The following is an 18,584-nucleotide window of genomic DNA, read 5'->3' as shown; positions in this document are numbered from 1 at the left end:
ATGACATGTCAAAGAACTAAAAAGGTTGGTTCCTAAGCAACCTGAATCAATCAAAATGGGATCAAATGCTCAAGGGCAGCTAAGTCACCACATGAACCAGAGGAGACTGGTATCAAAAATAAAATGACTGGTATCAAAATAAAGATGAGAGCAAAGAACTACCTGGAAGATGCATCACAATGCTAGCTCCAGAGTGCGGAGAAGTGCTAGGCCTAAGAATGATGCATAAGTATATGTGACATCTTTCCACAAAAGAAAAGAACCCATTAAGTTAGATAATCATCTTTATTTAAATGGCATTGATCACTGTAGTGTCTGAATACATGCTGTGCACTTTGAAAACTTTTTATAGGAGTGTATATATATTTACAAGTTTTATGTTAAATTACTGTCCATTTAAGTGTGTTTTAAAATTTTCTTAACAAGAGTTGCTAGTTATTATATTTTCTTACATATAACAACATGGCCCTGAACAAGACATGCACTTTGTTAAAAGGTAAAATAAAGGGGAGGGAGCCTTCCTTTGTACATACTGGTAAGTACATTATTAGGGGGCAGGGCAGGGAGGTGGCAGAATAGAGGCAGCTGTACTAGAGAGGAAGAAAAATGTTGTGGCTGCCCTGTTAACCTTCTAGTTGAGCCAAACTATTCACCTCCTTCTTTTCTTCTTGAGCTGAGCTAGGTGGGCAGCTAGCAGCACCTTCTAGGTTTGCTGAAGACCCAATCCTAGCCAAGAGCTAAATCACCTGGAAGCCTACCAAACTGATTCAGCGGGAACTGCCCAGCCCCCAGGGCTCAGCTCCATTTTAGAAATACAACAGAAGCTCCTGCTGAGTCAGTAGTGGCTTCTGCAGCATAAGTATCTGCTTGGAGGGGGTGGGGGAACAGAGAAAGTATCCACAGTCAGCACCTAGGGAGCCTTGCACCCTCACTGTGCTTGCCCCTTATGCAGCGCTATTTTCTCTTTCCCCTGGTAGAGGCTCCTGTGGCAGAAGCTGATATCACAGCATCTTAAAACATGCACCCCAATTTCCAGCAGCTGATTTTTGGGGAAAAAAAAAAAAAGGTGAGTGTTGTACACAAGAAAATATGGAATTAAATAAAGGTTATAATTAGCATTTTGCAGCGGAACAGATTAAATAACCTAAAGGAAGGACAAAGACTGGTTCTCTTAAGCCTAAGGTATCATACCTATAATAGGAGACTCCCTAATAGCCTTAAACATGAATATCCCAAAATTTACCTGAGGGAGCAGTTCAGAGAAAACTTGGTGAAAACAGGCTGGAAGGGGCAGAGGAAGCAGCTCACAAGTAAATGCAAGTCTGCTGTTTGCAAGTGGGTAGTCTAGATTTCCAATACTTCTGAGAAATGTAGAATTTCATCACTGCTTTCAGTGCAGAGGAAAAATTAATCAACTCATCAACAACGAAAACAGATATGCCTACACGTTACCAAAGTCCCCTCTACTGGTAACACAGAAATCTTTAAAGATGTATATTCAAGTTATTCAGGTAATTCCATAAGCCACCTTTTTGTTAGTTATATACAATATATTCACCTTTTAAGTTGTTTTAATTCAGTATATTTAGTTTCTTAAAAGTATTTAACTATTGTAACATAAGAAAAAATAAAGTCTCTTTTGAAAAGACTTGTTTAAATCAAACAATCACAAAATATTCTTCCCTTATCACAGCACAGGTTCAGGACTCTGTGGAGTCCCTCATGACCCAATCCAGAGCCAACAAGAGACCATCATGTCACTCGCATCATTTTGGCCAAGACACAAGAGGGAAATTTGCTTGACAGAAGTTAATAAAAAAAGTGCTTCAGGTCAAATGTGGCAGGAAAAAAATGTTAACCCCCTTTTTCTGGAATATGTCATTATTCAAAAGTCCCTGAAGATCAGCCAATCACTTCTCAGTACTGCTTTTGTTATAGATGAGAAAGTCAGAAATGTCATGCCATACATTACTGTCATCATAAAGGTAAGTCATGGAGGACTGAAGTGAAGGCTGTAGTGTGTGTCGGTGATATTCAAAGAGCCAAAGAATGGTCCCCCAGATGAGAGCAGCAGTGAGGGGGAATGGGTCCCGCTTTGGTTCAGGGATATAACCCTTCTCCACTGCCAGGCGGGAAAAGGCAAACAGGGTGCGAGACAGCAAGTACATGATAATCTGCACAAAGGAAAATGCAAGGAAAGTTAGGTAAGTAACATGGCTAACAACCCTGACCATATTAAGAGACTGGAAAGTTACAACCATGGAATATACAGGGCCAAACATCTTACCATGTTTGTTCTTGACTCTGGCTTACTATGTCAAATTGCCTTTGGTGTCACAATACTAGTTGTTTGTACCTTCCTCATGTGCTTACTAATTCAGTACTCTAATTCAGTTGAGTAAGAGACTGCACATGATACAGCATATACTGGAAGATCAGTTTGCAACTCTATTCTGTCCCAAATAGTAGTACTAGAAATAGATGCTGCTGTTAGTAACATGTTTCACAAACTAGAATTAGCTTATTTAGTGTTTGGTCAGTTGGCTTTGCAACTTAATTAAAAAGGACACAGATAAATCGGTACAATGTCCTGTAGGAGCATACTTAGATCAAGTTCACATTAATTATACAGATGTTAACACACACTAGGACACAGCAAATCAGTGAGACAGCTGGGAACACAAGCCAGGTCTTCTGGCTCCTAATGATGTGCATCCTATCCACTAAACAAAGATTCTTCTCTATCAGACTCTGAAGCTAAACTGATTTAAAAGTGTAGTGTGTTCATATACCCAGCAGAATGCTGGGGGTGAGGGGCAGGGTGGGACAGCGGGGCTTTGCAGTATGAAGAACCACTAACAATATCTTTAAAAACAACATTTTTTTAAAATGTAAATTCTAGTCAATGCTACATGCATGTTTTAGGGGTGTAGGTTATAGCCGTGTTGGTCTAAGGACATAGGTAGACAAGGTTCTTTGGGTGAATCTGATATCTTTTATTAGACCAACTAAATAGCTGAAGGACAATTTTTAAGCAAGCTTTTGGGTTCAAAAACCCTTCATCAAGCTAAGGAAGTTTCAGCAGTTGATGTGTGCTCTTCCTGGATGGAACTTTGCTTCCTCGCCAACCTCATCACCAGAAGCAAACTTCCTCAGACCCAGAACACACCAAATGGATCCAGACCGTGCCATGACAAGAAATGCAAAACCTGCCAACACATCTCCACCACCCCCACAATCACTACACCCCACAACAGAGCCATCAGCATTCCTGGATCCCTGGATCTTACAGCTGCACCTCCAGAAAATAATATATCTCATCCAATGCACCAAATGCCCAGATGGAAAATACGTAGGAGAGACCAAACAGCAACTGTGCACCAGAATGAATGCACACTGGAAATCTATCAAAGACAGGAATACCCACGTACCTGTGGGGGCACATTTCTCACAAGAAAACCACTCTCTCTCCAATCTCTCAGTCCTGATCCTCAAAGAAAACTTACAAAACACTTCCCAGAGACGAGCCTATGAACCCCACTTCATCAACCTCCTGGATACTAAAATCATGGACTAAATATAGACATTGGATTTATGACACATTATAACCTGCCTGATAGCTGACTTCCCAGGTACTTCTCCACTATTCATCTCTCTTCTCTCCCTCACACCCAGCCAGTCTCTCACCCACTGACTCCTCAATCTACACTGTCACTGACTGCCTGTCTTGTGTGCATACCAGCACAGCCTCTGGCTTTTTTACTTTTCATTCCACCCAGAAAGAGCACACATCAACTGCTGAAACTTCCTTAGCCTGACCAGGGGTTTTTGAACCCGAAAGCTTGCTTAAAAATTGTTCTCCAACTATTTAGTTGGTCTAATAAGATATCAGATTCACCCAAAGAACCTTGTCTACATGCATGTTTTGGCATTCAGGAATGTATAAAGAGGGAGCAAATGCATTTGTTTACCTGGCTATTGATAGCATTGTTTTCACCAAACACTAACCAGCCCCCAATGCAGGCTGCCAAGAAGGAGTGAAACTGGAAGTTCTTTCCTTGTAGTCGGGATTGTAGTGCCATCAGACCCTTGTAAGTGAACACGAAGTAGGCCAGGTTTCTGGAATGAGTGTAAGTGGCCTGAGCGATTGTTTTCAATTTCTCTCTCAGACTGTACAAACAAAATAAACAACTGTTAGTAAAGGAAAAAGATGGCCATGGCATTGTTCATGCTGCTTGTATGCATGAATCCTCTCTCATCCCGACCCTGTGTCCATTGTGTCTATTAAAAGTGTACGATTTTTGGGGCAGAGTCTCTCCTGTTCAGTTACAAAGGGCTCTTTTCTTGCTTAGTTCCTAGCACTACTGTAGTTCAAATTTGTAACCGGTTTTCGAAAAAGGCCCAGACAAAACAAGGCAAGAGAGTGAGCCCATTTCACTTCTAGGTCACTGCTCAGAATACAGTTAATATTGTATTTACACTGTGGGTATGCCCTGATTGTAGGTAAATGACAGCCATTAGTGTAACTATATCATTGCAAACCTCTAGTGTAGACTAGTGCCAGTCCACTTTGAAAACAAGGTAAACTGCAGAGAGGCAAGCTGCACCATTCCTTGTCTATGCTGAGCTCTGTCCTGGTGGCTGGCCATCTGGCAGAATATACCTCTTGTAGATGAGGTCCAGATAAGCACTGGAACAGCAATATCCTAAGCTTCTCAAGCAACAAGTTGAATTGCAATGTGCATTCTAAAAAAGTGAGCTCCCCATTATGGTTAGCAAAATAAACAACTGATTTGGATGTGGCTGGTGTTTTCCCAGGTCTTTTAAGGATGGATATATGTAAAACAAATCTCTCAACCTTATGGAGAATGTCCTTCAACAAGAATGCAAAAAGGGAAAAACTAATGTCTATACCTTCCACTCTTGAAGAGAAAAGTCATCACCAGAGCATGGGGTGCACGGATTTTTGCTCCATAGCTGAAGAAGAATTATATAGGATATGTAAAACATGAATACATACAAACATACCACGTTTCCAGAAAGGTTTTTTAAAAATTACTGTTGTTAATAGAACTCTTTATAGATTTTTTTTTAAATTATGATTATGTAAAGATTTGATTATAGTTAGAATTACCCTAACATTTTTTATTTATTTTTAGGTCAACATGCTGATAGAATTATCAATCAGTAGGTATATAAAACTGTAGTGCATCCACACACAAAGAAATCAGAAGATAAATGAGACCCAGTATATTCAAAATGGGACTGAAAGACAAAAAGCCTCCAACTAAGATGAGAAAGAATTCCTAGCTCTGAGCATGTGATGAAGACACTATTTTCTTTACAATAAATGCATAATATATCCAAATATATTACCCACTTATTGTCTCAAATATATTATATTGGATATAATATATCCAAGACAATTACTCCCTCTCTGATCTCTCAGTTCTAATCCTCAAAGGGAACTTACAAAACACCTTTCACAGAGGAACCCACAAACTTCACTTCATAAATCTACTGGATACAAAAAAATCATGGACTCAATATAAACATTGGATTTATGACACATTATAACCTGCCTGATATCTGATTCACCAGGTACCTGCCACACCTGACTTTTTACACTATTCTTTTCCCCCCTTCCTCCCCTCCTTTTCTGCCCTTTGTCTTCCTAATTTCCAGCTACAGGGGTGTAGGTTGTAGCTGTGTTGGTCTAAGGACATAGTCAGACAAGGTTTTTTGGGTAAAACTCAAATAGCTGGAAAAATTCTTCTTAGCAAGCTTTCGGGTTTAAATACCGTTCATCAGGTTGAGGAAGCATCTGCAGTTGGTATGTGCTCTTCCTGGATGGATTGAATAGTAAAGAAACCAGAGGCAGGTATGCATGCAAGAAAGGCAGTCAGTGAAGATGTAAACTGAGGAGTCAGTGGGTGAGAGAGAGGTTGGGGGGCTGGGGGATAGGGGAATGAATGCAGCTGGTACATAGTGAAGAGGTACCTGGGGAGTCAGATGTTAGGCAATGTGTCATAAATCCAATGTCTATATTTAGTCCATGAATTTTTGTATCCAGGAAGTTGATGATGTGAAGTTCATAGACTCATCTGTGAAGAGTGTTTTGTAAATTCTCTTTGAGGATTAGAACTGAGAGATTGGAGAATGGTTTTCTACTGCAGGTAGCAGTGTTTGGGAGCAGGATGTACAGTGGAAGCCAAGATCACAGGGTGGTCACAGCATGGGGCCACCCCAAGACCTGGCCCCAGAGGCAGAGCCCCACCTGGCCATGGCCCTGAGATTGCTGGGCAGCGACAGTGCAGATTTAGGGCAGTGCTGCATTCTGTTCCCTTCGCGTCCCTGCCCATAGAACCGGGGCTCTGCCCCAGCCCCAACCCTGTGCTGTCACTGCCCTGCAATCCTGGGGTCTCCATAGAAACTGACCGGGAACAGCACATGTAGGGCATGTGGACAGGTGGATGTGGTGGGCCTGCAAGCAGGCAGGGAGCTGTGGCTGGGGCCAGGTCCGGGATATTGGGGCAGTGACAATGTGGGGCTGTGGCAGAGCCACAATCTTCTCCCTTCATGACCCTGCCCGTGGAACCTGTGCCCTTTGCAGGGGGGTGTGGGTAGTGGACCACAGCTCTGCCCTAGCCCTGGCCCTGGTCCCGGTCCCATGCTCCTACCTCCCCAAGATCCTCTGGTCTTCCTGGCCTCATTCCAGCTGCCTGGATGCTTGCTCCGTCTGCATGGGTCCTACCTCAGTGGCAGGTGGGGGGTGGATGGGCTGTGGTGCTTGGCTGTGGGGCCAGCGGCAGCTGTGGCCACCAGAAGAAGCCACCACTGCCAGGAAATGGAGTTTGGCTGCCATGCTGCCCCAGCCCCCACACATGCCCAGGGGCAGCAGGACCAGGCGCACACACCATGGCTTGGGCTGCCCCCTGCACTCAGGCCAGGTAGAACTGATGGACCCACCAGAAGCGAGACAAACTCCTTTGGTGGGCCAGATTTGGCCTGTGGGTTGTGTTTTGCCCACCCCCGCCACAGGTCTAGGCATCTTCCTGCTCAGTGGTTACTGGGGTTTTTTGTTTTGTTTTGAGGGGGTTTTTTGCAGATACCAGTCTGAGCTGAGACACTTAAGTCTCCTCATGGACTATTCAGGGAGTCTAGGAACATTGTTTCAAGTGCTGATTTCTGCTCTGGGGGCCACATGTGTAAAAGTTAGGAACTGCAACACTCGACACTGAAGCATCAGAGTCTCTTTTTTGACTTGGGCCCAAGTAGCTTGCTGTCCATTCAAACAAGTTTGGCTTCAAGACTAGAAGGTTGCCATGATAGTTTATGGCCATGCAGTCAAGACCCCTCCCACCGACTCAAATACTTCAAACAAGCAGAAGTTGGGAAGTATTATGAATTTTCTTCTATAAAGGCCGTGGCAGACCTCACAAATTAAGACATGATTAACAGTTAATCCCCTTAAAGAGCAAACTGACTACACAGTCAGGAGATTAATGGCAGAATAAAACAGAAAACCCACTAAATTTTTTTTTATATAAAATATGTGTAATAACTAGGGATCCTGGTTTTCCCTACTTTTTTTTTAAATAATAAATTCTCTAAGAAAAACCTCCAAATGTTATTAAAATTAATGGCCCCCCACAGCCCTGCTGGTGCCCCTCTTCCCCACCCCCCACTACAGCCTGCCCCCCCTTATGCCTTTTGTCCCCCCACCCACAGCACCTGCCCCCCTTCCCTGCCAGAGGGGGGCCCTCAGCTGCCAGGACTATAGCCAGGGACCCAGGTCTGCAGCTCTCTGCCCCCAACAGAAGGCAGCTGCAACGGAAGGAGCACAGAGCCAGTTCCCCCACTGCTGCTTGATGCGGGCAGGGGCAAGGCCGACTCCTGGGGGGGCCGCACGCACTCTTGGGGGCAAGGGAGACTTGCACCCTCCAGATCTGTGCTGGGACAGGTTGTAGGCTTGAGCTCCCGCCCTGCTTGCCTCCTGCAGGACCTCTGTAGCCATGACCCAGCATGGCTGGGAACAGCAGGGCTGCATGGGTTTCTCTGATAAAGATGGGAAATCAGTGGTTTTCTCTGTTTTTCCGTGGGAAATGGAAAACCCGGATCCCTGGTAATAATGTTACAGCTGCTTCTATTGTACCTTAAATTTAATGTGTGGCAGGGACTGCCCTGGTGCTCAAGCCCTCAAGCAATCCTGATCAAGTGATCCCGGTTAGGCTTGGGACTGCCCCAGAGCTGTAGCCCCAGGGCTATACCAATCTGCTGTGGGCTGGCAGGGATTTCATGGGATTCAATCCTGGGGCAGTCCCTGCCAACTGATGATTAACTGACCGGGACAGTCTGGGGACTCGAGCCCTGAGGCAGTCCCAATCAACTGATCGTTGGCTGGCAGGGACTGATCCGGCGCTCGAATCCAGGTGCAGTCCCTACCAATCGACAGATTGATTGTAGACTGGAACAGCCCCAGGCCTGGAAAATCGTGCAGTCCCAATTCTGCTGACAATCAGCTGATTATCAAGCACTCAACTTGCCAGTGTAGGGAGATCCCTGGATCATGACCCCAGGCTCCCTCTGCAGTGGCAATATGGCAAGACTGGGATCTGATGCCCAATTCCACAAGTGCACCTCCTGCCAACCATTTGTGACATGGAACTGTGATTACTGGGATCAAAGATCAGATCCCATCACTCCTTCCAATGAGGGTCTGCCAGGGGCCAAAGCCAGGGCCCCATTCTGCTTCTACTGAAGTCAACAGGAGCAGGTTTGGTTTCCACTCACTAGAAATGACTGTTTCTTCCTGATAATTTTAAACCACCTGTACAACTAAAGAGCCCAGGCTGTAGCGAATGCTGCTGGAATGCCCTTGCAAGGAACTGACTGAGATTTGCCATCAGCTGAAATATAAAAACCAGAATGATTTTTTTAAAATTCTCGGCCCGCAGCAGGCACCAGGGGCCGGGGCCCGAGCGCCCTGCTCCGCGGAGAGCGCCCCAGCCCCGCTCGGACCCCCCCGCCTCAGACACCCTGTGCCCGGGCAATGGCCCCAGGCGTCCGGCCGAGCGGGTCCTCCCTGGAAGTGACCCCGGCCCCAAGGGCCCGCGGCACCGGCCGGCCGGGCACTCACACGGCTCCGTTCCGGAAACCCTTGAGGGCCGCGAGCGCGGCGTGGTAGCGGCGCCGCTGCAGCAGGGAGTTGACGATGTAGAGAAGGGTCCGCAGCAGCGCCCGAGCTCCCTCCATGGCTGGCCCGGGCCCGGTGCCAGGCACGAGCGCCCTCACACAGCGCCCTCAGAAGCGCGCGCCGGCGACAGGAGTTCCGTGTTCGCCGGGGAGTCAGCAGCATGTCTCACCCTATTGGCCATCTCACCTGTCCATCAAACCTCCTGATTAATAGAAACCTCGAGCCTGCCCCTTCAAATAGAAAATCATCCTATAATGTAGTGCGGGGTGGACGTCACTACGCTGCAACCAGTCGTAGGCCTCTCTCTCTTCCTTCCCCCCCCCCCCCACTTGGTTCCTATTGGCTGGAGCGCAAGGCAGAGCCTGTCCCGTAGTCGGTGCCGGTTGTGTGCGGCACAGGGTCTGAAGCTGTGGGGAGGCGGCGAGGTCCTAGTCCCGCTCTTAGGTGCATCCACCAGTAGAGTCTCTTCCCACCGCCCCGGGGGAAGAACATGAGCTGTCCCATTCAATCAGACCTCGGCTCTGTCCGGGCTTGTCTCGTGTCCCCTTGATATTGCCCAGTACTAGCGGTCGGGGAAGGATGCTAGTAGCCTGCCTGGGAAGGAGTAGTATAGCATGCCCAGGGGAAACTCCAACCCCTAAGGGGGCTCCTTGGACTTAACGCTCAGGAAGAGTTTGCATCTCTTACCAAAAATCTAGTTTTAAATATGTGTTAAGTTTAAATCAGAATCATAGAGCAGAAGGAAGGCCTGATCATCTGGCCCATCCCCTTGTTAGAGACAGGATCATCTTTGTCTAAACTGACCTATCCAAAGGCATTGTCTAACCCAGGGGTGCTCAACCCCTGGCTGTGAACTGCACCCAGCCCATGAGCCTTCCCAGGGCTGGGAAATTTGGAGGGGGGGGATGGTGATAGCACTTCCATGCCTCTCCAGATACCAAATATCCACACCCTGTGTGGCTAGATGCAGCCCCATCTGTTGTCATGCAGCTATTTTGGGCCTAGGCTGTTGCCAGGCAGCTGGAGTGGACAGCTAAGTCTGGGCCTGCCTTACAAGGCTGGATCCAGGCTCTGCCAGGCCCAACTGTGCAACCAGATTGGGCTTGGGCTGTTCCCACATGGCTGTATCAGGCCCCAGCTGCACCTGCCCCATGCATTAGATTGGGCCCATGTAAGGAGCTGGCACCACCCATCTGGCCTGTGGGACAAAAAGTTGGGGCACCAGTGGTCTAAAACTGCATAGTGAATCCTGACACAGTCATAAGACATAACACCTTAACCTGCTGCAGTTAAAGCAGGGAGACAACAGTGGCCAATGTCCTCCTGCTGCAAGGATTGTTGAAAGATCCAAGAAAGAGGGCTATACTTCCAACTACAGAAGAAGGCAACTCCCCTCTCCCTCCACAGTCTGTACCAACCTGACTGTTAGCGGGTGTTCCCAAAGCTGATAAAGTTTAAAAAAAAACTTTGACTTCCCGCATGGGTGTTTTCTCTCCTGCCATGACTTGATGGGAGTTAATTCAAACCACGACATGCGGACAAACTCGATATTTCTTAATTACAGTCAGTCAGTCTTCTTATACCTCTTATTCTCTAATCCCTTCTTTATCAGGGTGCTTGCTTATTCTCCAAAACAATGAAACCCATAGATAGACTATTAGGCAAAAAAAAAAACTCCAGGGGACCATGCCCTTACTGTGGACCTCCTTACTGGAGGACACAAAGGCTGGACTAATCATTAACAAGTCACCTTGGCAATTTGGGTCTTGGGCTTCCACCCTCCTTTTTTTTGTGCTACAAATAAATTGTCCCAGTCTATTTGTTACTCATCCAGAATTGGCCAACAGTTCATTAAAAAAAAAGTTTCTAATTAAAGTCCATCTACCTGTTCCTGAGTGTAGACAGTCTGATCTCTAGTTGTGGCTTTACTTAGCCGCTTCTCAGAATATGCACAAGGGAGATACCACTCCCTAGCTCCTTTTGTGCCTCCGCATGAATTCAGCTCTGTCGCTCTCTAGTCTCGGGCATCCAGATCTCTTCATTTGCCTTCTGGGGATTGGTACAGCAAAACGTCCTCTGGCACCAGTGGATGATGTCATCGTCTCCGGTGTCCCTCCACTGCTCCAGTAGGTTTCTTTTCTTCTTTTAATTACAATAACAGGGTCACGGGCTCCCTTTTACACTGACCAAAAGGTAAAATCCCTTCCTGACTCCAAATATGGAAAGCAGTCTGACCCTGAACTGAGGGGCAAGACCCCCTAGACAGAAATCTCTAGGTTTAACTCTCTGCAGGAGCATAGGCACACCCTAGTCAAAATTCCCAGCCTTAGTTGAAGCCAATACCCAATACCCAATGCTTCTAGGGAAGGTGGGGGTGGAAAAAAAACAAACCCTGACTGGTATAGCAACAGGAGGGGAGGATTCCTTCCCAGGTTTTGTGGCAACCAGCAAAGCCCAGAAGCATGGGAAATATCCATAACAAAGTATAGATACAGCTCCTTTCAGATCATCCCTGACCAGGAGAAGAAGTCATTCTGGCTATCCAATCTTAACCTACTTAAACCTACTTTGCTGTAGCTTCAAACCATGGATCCACACCCTGTTCTCTACAACAAAAATGCAGAATGTACAGTTTTTAATTATCTAAGCATCCCCTTGTTCTTGCACAGAGGAGGATTAAACAGGAACGCTTGATTTACCTTCATCATTGTGCACATTTAGAAGTAAAATAGATTAAGGAGCCCATGCCAATTATTCATCTCCTCTGAGTAGTTCCAGTGTCTTTCAGTCACTTTTCATCTGAAACCTTTTTTTCCTATATCCCTTATAATTTTTACTGCATGTCTCTTTACTCCTTTAATTAAATCCAGTAATGGAGTCCTGTTTAGGACTGGTCAACATAGTGAGAGGTGAAAATAGCCTTTTCTTCCGGAGCAGCCAATTCGCTGACCAGTATCAGACTATTCTATCAGGTGGGCTTTGCTGTAACTGGTTGTCATGAAGTCCTCCTCTGGTGGGTGTTCGCTCAGGGCCCCTGTGACCTTGTATGGTCTTTGGAAGTACCCCCTGAAGGCATCACTTCTAGAGTATCAGGGGAACCTGCCTCCTTCTCACTCTGATACCCTCTTCTTTTGGTCCCTCCCCTTTCCTGGATATCTGTAGCCCCAACTAAAAGAGCTAGTTCAGTTTTTCCATTACTTAACTTTCAATAATTAATTCATTACAAAAATCTTTACACAAAAGAATAACTAATTAAAGATTCTATGTTTTATGTCAGGGGTCCTCAAGCCCCATCCCACAAGCCAAATGCAGCCTGTTGAACCATGGCATCTGGCCTGTAGGACTCCCCATCAGCTGGGAAATTTTGTGGTGAGGGAGTAGTGGTAATTATAATTGCCACACTTGCACCATTGCCAAAGTCCTGCATGGCCAGATTGGGTCTGAGCCAGGCTGTTGCCACACAGCCAGATTGGACCCAGACTGTTGGTACACAGCTAGATTGGGACCCTGCTGCACCCACCCCACAAGCTGGATCAGGCTTACTGGCTGGATCTAGCCTGCCAGCAGATCCGGAACAGCCCATCCAGGGCAAAAAGTTTGGGCACCACTGTTTTATCAAGTATCTCTTCTGTAGATCTCTCAATGCAGCACAGAGACATCTAGTGACTGAACAGTATAACTGAAAATAGACATCATTAGATCTGTAGTAGGCAACCATTGATCCTCTCAGTCATGGTGTACACAGTAAGAGGTCTAGTCAGATGCCTGATGAATCTGTGTTGCTGACAAGCCCAATTCGAGAGTGACTATAAACATCCATGAGAGATTGGGTCTTCTGTACGTACACCCTTCGGACTAGACAGTTTGACTCTAGTGGCAAAATGCTATGGTGCAATGTGAGGCAGTATGCCTAATTGTAGTTTTATAAAGGTATAGCTTTTCCACCTCTTTCAGGATTAGGTCACCAACAATAACAAGATTTCAATTACCAGTTTATTTTAGTGGTGATCCCGATTCTCGCCCGCCATACCTTTGATCGAAATATATATATATTTTTTTTTAATTGGGAAGGATGGATTTAGACACCACTGTATAACCTGAATATGTTAATTTATCTTGTAGCACTGAACTCTTGAAACTTTCCTCCAAGTCTATGGAAATTCTGCAATTCTTATTATAAAAACTCAGTGTTCAATTTTTTCTTTTAACTGTCTTAACTGTCTTGTATTATTTAAATTACATAACAAAAATTATTATTTTTTTAAGTAGTTTGGAATTTTTTTCTCCAATTCCTAACACATAGCTTCTTTAGGCTCTGGTAACTACAAGGCCCAGTCTTTAAAAAAATACAGGATAAACAACCAAAACGAGAAGAAACCCTATTCAAATGATGTTGCTCAGTACGCTCATTTCTTAGGGATACATCTATCAAATAATGAAAGTCTTTCCGACGTCTCTCCTGACTATCTGTGTCAGGGCTTCAATTTTTAGAGTCTGCAGTGTTCACTATTCTCCAACTCACTTCTGGTTATTTTGTTTTTCTTAACATAAAACGTACACAAAAATGTTTACTTGTTTCTGCAGGGCTCCCATGTTCTCCATATAGTTGTCCTAGTTGTCCCTTGTTTTACATCAATGTGTCTTCAGCTGGAGCCTCTCTCTGACCAATAAGACTCCTCTTAGTCTCCTAGCCAGCTGCCTGTCAGCACTCCATCACTCCAAGCATCCCACATGCTCCCTTGGGCTTCTCTCTCCACCACATCACTCTTCTCACCTTCATCCAGGTGTCTCTCCTCATCTCCACCTTTCTCTGGGGCTGTTCTAACTTCACCGAGCAGTAACTCGGAAGCGTGGCTCCCAGCAAGCTATACTCTCCTTCGCTGGCTCCTGCCCACTCTCGGGCAGCATTGGAATTGTCCTCTTCTCTTCCTCACATGCAAATACTCTTTTTCACCCACCATGCTTGATGTTTCAATACCAAAGAGGAGGAAGGTTTTTAATTCCTATGCACTGGGATTTTGCTCAGTCACATGATGTACCTTGGGGCTCCGCCTCCCCTACATCCTGTCCTAACATCAACCCAATATTATCCATCACCATCAGGTAAGTAGGGCCACCTGCATGCCCAAAGCATCCTTAAATACTTGGCGCAAAATACATCTAAACCAGAAGCCACAATTCATCAGTGCCCATAGACTACCTGGCTGTCTCTGTACAGGGCTTTCTCCTGCATGCTCAGTTACTTGGAATTGTATGGTTCTCTGGCCTCTCTGGAGATGGGAGGGGGGGAGGGGAGAGAGATTTTTCTCTGCTTCCTTTCTCCATTCATAGTTAGATGTCTTCTTTATTCCCTTTTCAGGATGACCTGGGCTTTCCAGCAGCTTGTCAGGTCCCACTGCCACTCTAGTCCATCAGGCTGCCACTCTGCAGGTGAGTTTGAAGGCTCTCCTGAGCCTTCGTCTGTAGGAAACCTCCATAGGTTTCCACTGCTTGCCCCTTGCCAGGGCAATCCCCTCTGGAAGCCAGCTCTCTCCTTTTGGCTTCCACTTCCAGGCCCTGTGCTCCAGTGGTGGGTGTGTCTTTATGCTGGAGTTGGCCTCCACCCAGCCAGCCAGAGCCAGCTTATGTCAATAAAAGCGTGCTGGGAATGGAGCCATGGGGTTCCCCAGGTGTTGGGATGCCTTGCATGCCAGAAAGCTGCTGGGCTGGGGTTCCCCCAGAACTCCTGGTTTGTTGGAGGTCAGGGCAGCTCCTGCCTGACTGCCACAGCGACAAAGCTTGTTACAAGTTTTACAGATTCATATGTTGTCTGAGTTGGAGTCCAAATTTACAGCAAGCTGCTTTCTTCTTTCTTGCTTTGCTTCCATCCTCTAGATCAAAGCTGCTTCATGCTTCATGTTGAGCTGCACCTAGTGCCAGATATTCCCTTGAGACTGGACGGGATTCTACACATTCCTCCTAGCTTCCTTCTTTGATGTTGAATGACTACATATAATTTTTTCACACATCATAGTATCATCATAGAGGATAACCCAGCTTTTTAGAGCCATCTTGAATCTCACTATACAAAATATTCTTGGGGCATAGTCTTCTCCCATTATCCTGACATGGCAGATCCATTGCAACCTCCTCTTGATAGTGGTTTCTAAGCGTGTCAGTCCTACGCACTCCAGTACTTTTGGGCATTTGTTGCATGTGCTGCCAATGCAGCGCTGGGCGCTTTTAATTAGTGAGCTGCACTAATTAAAAGTGCCTGGCACTGCGTTGGGAGCACATGTATCAATGATGCAGTGCGCTTCCACACTGAGAAAATGGCGGTGGTGTGCTTTGAATTAAAGCACATTGAACATGTTTTAGTTCAAAGTGCACAGCCATTTTCTTATCATAGAGGCATGCTGCGCTGATCATATTGTGATGCGCGAGGCTGCCAAAGTGCGTCAATTTACAAGTGCCATCAGACTTGATTATTTGAATCTGCTCTGACATGCTAGATTTCCAGTGTGTCAGAGTAGGCTCCTTGCATATGTGTAAGTGCTCTCTGTGTTTGGTATTCTGTATTTCCATTTCAGTTTCAGGATGTTATGCAGACATCTCATGTGGAAATTGTTCAATCTCTTGATGTGCCTAGAATATGTAGTCCATATTTCTGAATCATAAAGCAGGGATGATGGTACACAAGTCTCGTAGATTTGCATCTTCACCTTAGCTGATAGCTTCCTGTTATTCTATGTGCATTTCTGTAATACAACTAGTGCAGTGGTTTTCAACCTGTGCAGCATTCCTTGATTGGTCATCAGGGGTTCTGCAAAGAGATTGGAGATATTGGCAGAGCAGGCTGGAAAGCAGTGCACTGTCATTGCTGGGCCAGGTTACCTGGGTCCAGCTCTCAGAGCCACGGAACAAGGGGTTGGGGTACTTAAACAGGCAAAATACAAAAAAGTTGCATGATAGGAATTTTGTAAACCACTGACAGTGATAACTGCATGCATCTAACTTTGGCATACTTACTTTTGAACACTGTCATTGCAAATTCTAACTTCATATTAAAATATTCTATTCAGTGCTTGAGCTGTAGTTGATCTGGGTAGTTCAACAATACATCACAGTGGGAGATCAGAGTACAGATCTGGATGGCATGTTTATGGTAGCAAAAACTGCCGTTACACTAGCTTAAGCAAAGTGGATGTACCTTATATAACTGTACTGGTGTGACTTACTAGAAGCTGGTGTAAAGTTACCCCTGAAAAAATCAGGAGTAAAACAAAATTAGTTCAAGTTACACCAGTGTAGGGGTCATATGTCCTCTTCTATTCTGGAGTAGCCATTTGCTCAATGCAAACAGGCTATTGCCAATTCTCCTGCCAACTCAGTGATGATGCTTTGTAATAGTGCCTACAGGCAATCTTCCCCTAGAGAAATGGCTACCTGTCCTTTCCAGATGCTGGAGTAACCTATGTTAGTATATAAAAGTGATCTAAAATACACTTAGCGATGTGTTCAGACCACAAATTATGCCTTAATTTTGTCTTATTAATACAGACAAGGCCACAATGTATGGCAATATATGTGGGGCAATACCATGTGTTTAGTAGTGTTTGAATGTAATAAAACCCATGCTGTACATGAGGCCTAAGTGCTGAACCAGCAAATTGCAGTCTGAGGGCCAGAGGATACATTTTTGGATTTATAAAGTGTTCATGTTTTGCCTTTGGACAATCATTTTTACCCTATCCCTAAAAGAACCAAGTGAGGAAAAAGCTGATCAAGTGCATGCTTCTATTACTTGAACCAACCAACAACCTCCCTTCACCCAGGAAAATACAAGTACCAGCAAATATTCTGAACCTGGGCATTTAGTTTTATGGATGGTATTTATAACGGATGTTGTAAGGGTCGATGGAAGATCCTGCTGCACGCCTTGTCACACTGCTGGACATCCCTTCCCTATCCACCAAATACTGGTTCTGTTGAAATGAGTGGATTTTTCACCAGTGACTTCAGTACAACTAGTTTATGATATCACAATTGTTAGGAATCTAGGTTTTTTACCAAAAGTATGTCCACATTACATTCTGCAACATGGGGTAGAGTTAACAAACTTACATAATAACAGAAATACTTTAGAGTGGAAGGTAAAAATTTAGACAAAAAACTCTATGCTATAATGAACTTAAGGCTGAAATTGTACATTTGTAACTTCTGAATACATAACATTATCAGGATTTTGAATTTATCCCCCAACCAAACAGCATGCAGCGTAAAGTGGAAGGTAGGCCTGTTGAAAGCTTCTGTATAAAGGTCAGAGGGGAGAGCAACAGGGGGATTGTCAAGGTAGACATTTGCTATAGGCCACCAAACCAGGAGTAAGTGGGCAAGGCCTTCTTTAAACAACTGATGGAAGTTTCCAAATTGCAGGACCTGGTTCTTTTGAGGGACTTTAATTACCGTGACACCTGTGGGGAGGCAAACTCAGCAGTGCACAGGCAGTCTAGCAAATTCTTGTAGTGTGTTTGGGTTAACTTTTTGGTGCAGATGATAGGGAGACCACCTATGGAGAAAGCTCTTCTCAACTTGCTGCTCACAAGCAGAGAGGAACCAGTCAAGTAAGTGTAAATAGAAGGTAACGTGTGATAGTGACCACAAAATGATCAGGAAGGAAGGGAGGAAGGGAGAGAGGGGAGTAGCAGAATAAAGATACTTGATTAAAAAAGTAGATTTTAACAAGCTCAGGGAATTGGTGGTCAGAATCTGCACCAAGAGCCAAGTCTGAGGGGTAAAGGAGTCTGCAACAAAAGACCAGTCTGGCTAGATAGCTATCTCTTCAATGAGTTGAATGCAAAAAACAAATCCTACAGAAAATGGAAATGTGGTCATATTACTAGGGAAGAGTATAAAAGTATTGCACAGGCAAGTAGGGAGAAAATTAGGAAGGCCAAGGCATGATTTGAGATGCAACTGCCACAATTCTTAATGTTTGCCTTGCGGATGTCCTTGAAGCATTTCCTCTGGCCCCCTCGTATCCTTTGTCTTTGGCTGAGTTGGGAGTATAGTCGTTGTTTCGGTAAATGCACATCAGGCATGAGCACACAATGCCCTGTTCACTGCAACTGATGTTGAATAAGCAACACTTCCATACTGATGGTGTTAGCATTGGTGGGAATACTGGCATTTGTGCAATGACCCTCCCACTTTATGCAAAGGATCTTCTGGAGGTAGCACTGGTGATGGCATTCCAGGTTTTTTAGATGGTTCCTGTAGGTCATACATGTCTTATTGGCTGGTAGACTTCTTCAGATGTTGGTGGACTGGCAAGTGCTTACCTTATTGGATGTTGCAGGACGGATTTAATGGTTTCATTAGTCACAGTTGATTCTTGGTTGAGGAGCTT

General features: G+C 45.2%; 1 protein-coding gene across 2 annotated transcripts; it reads right to left on the bottom strand.

Annotated features, from left to right (window-relative positions):
• Positions 1 to 271: 271 nt before the first annotated feature.
• PXMP4 (peroxisomal membrane protein 4) lies at positions 272 to 9,354 on the bottom strand. Of its 2 annotated transcripts, none has more exons than XM_059733250.1 (4): positions 9,140 to 9,354; positions 4,915 to 4,977; positions 3,972 to 4,119; positions 272 to 2,174 (listed from the first exon to the last, which is right to left on the bottom strand). In XM_059733250.1, exons 1-4 carry the CDS (start codon positions 9,253 to 9,255, stop codon positions 1,911 to 1,913), a joined length of 591 nt encoding a protein of 196 aa, XP_059589233.1. In that variant the 5' UTR covers positions 9,256 to 9,354; the 3' UTR covers positions 272 to 1,910. The 2 variants fall into 2 exon arrangements, with proteins under 2 accessions (XP_059589233.1, XP_006267357.1); XM_006267295.4 differs by having other exon boundaries at positions 3,972 to 4,170; positions 9,140 to 9,352.
• Positions 9,355 to 18,584: the final 9,230 nt, after the last annotated feature.

This window comes from Alligator mississippiensis, chromosome 9 (assembly GCF_030867095.1).
Source record: "Alligator mississippiensis isolate rAllMis1 chromosome 9, rAllMis1, whole genome shotgun sequence".
Taxonomy (NCBI): Eukaryota; Metazoa; Chordata; order Crocodylia; family Alligatoridae; genus Alligator; species Alligator mississippiensis.
The sequence above is the reverse complement of the archived record's forward strand: the minus strand, read 5'-3'. Positions and strand labels throughout refer to the sequence as shown.

What these genes read in the sequence shown, in the direction of transcription:
- PXMP4 (XM_006267295.4), bottom strand. Translation starts at nt 9,255, where the DNA reads ATGGAGGGAGCTCGGGCGCTGCTGCGGACCCTTCTCTACATCGTCAAC. An exon ending in GGTTTCCGGAACGGAGCCGT is followed by an intron (nt 4,978 to 9,139) that starts GTGAGTGCCCGG and finishes ATTCTTCTTCAG; the next exon opens with CTATGGAGCAAAAATCCGTG. An exon ending in ACAATGCTATCAATAGCCAG is followed by an intron (nt 2,175 to 3,971) that starts GTAAACAAATGC and finishes TCCTTTGTGCAG; the next exon opens with ATTATCATGTACTTGCTGTC.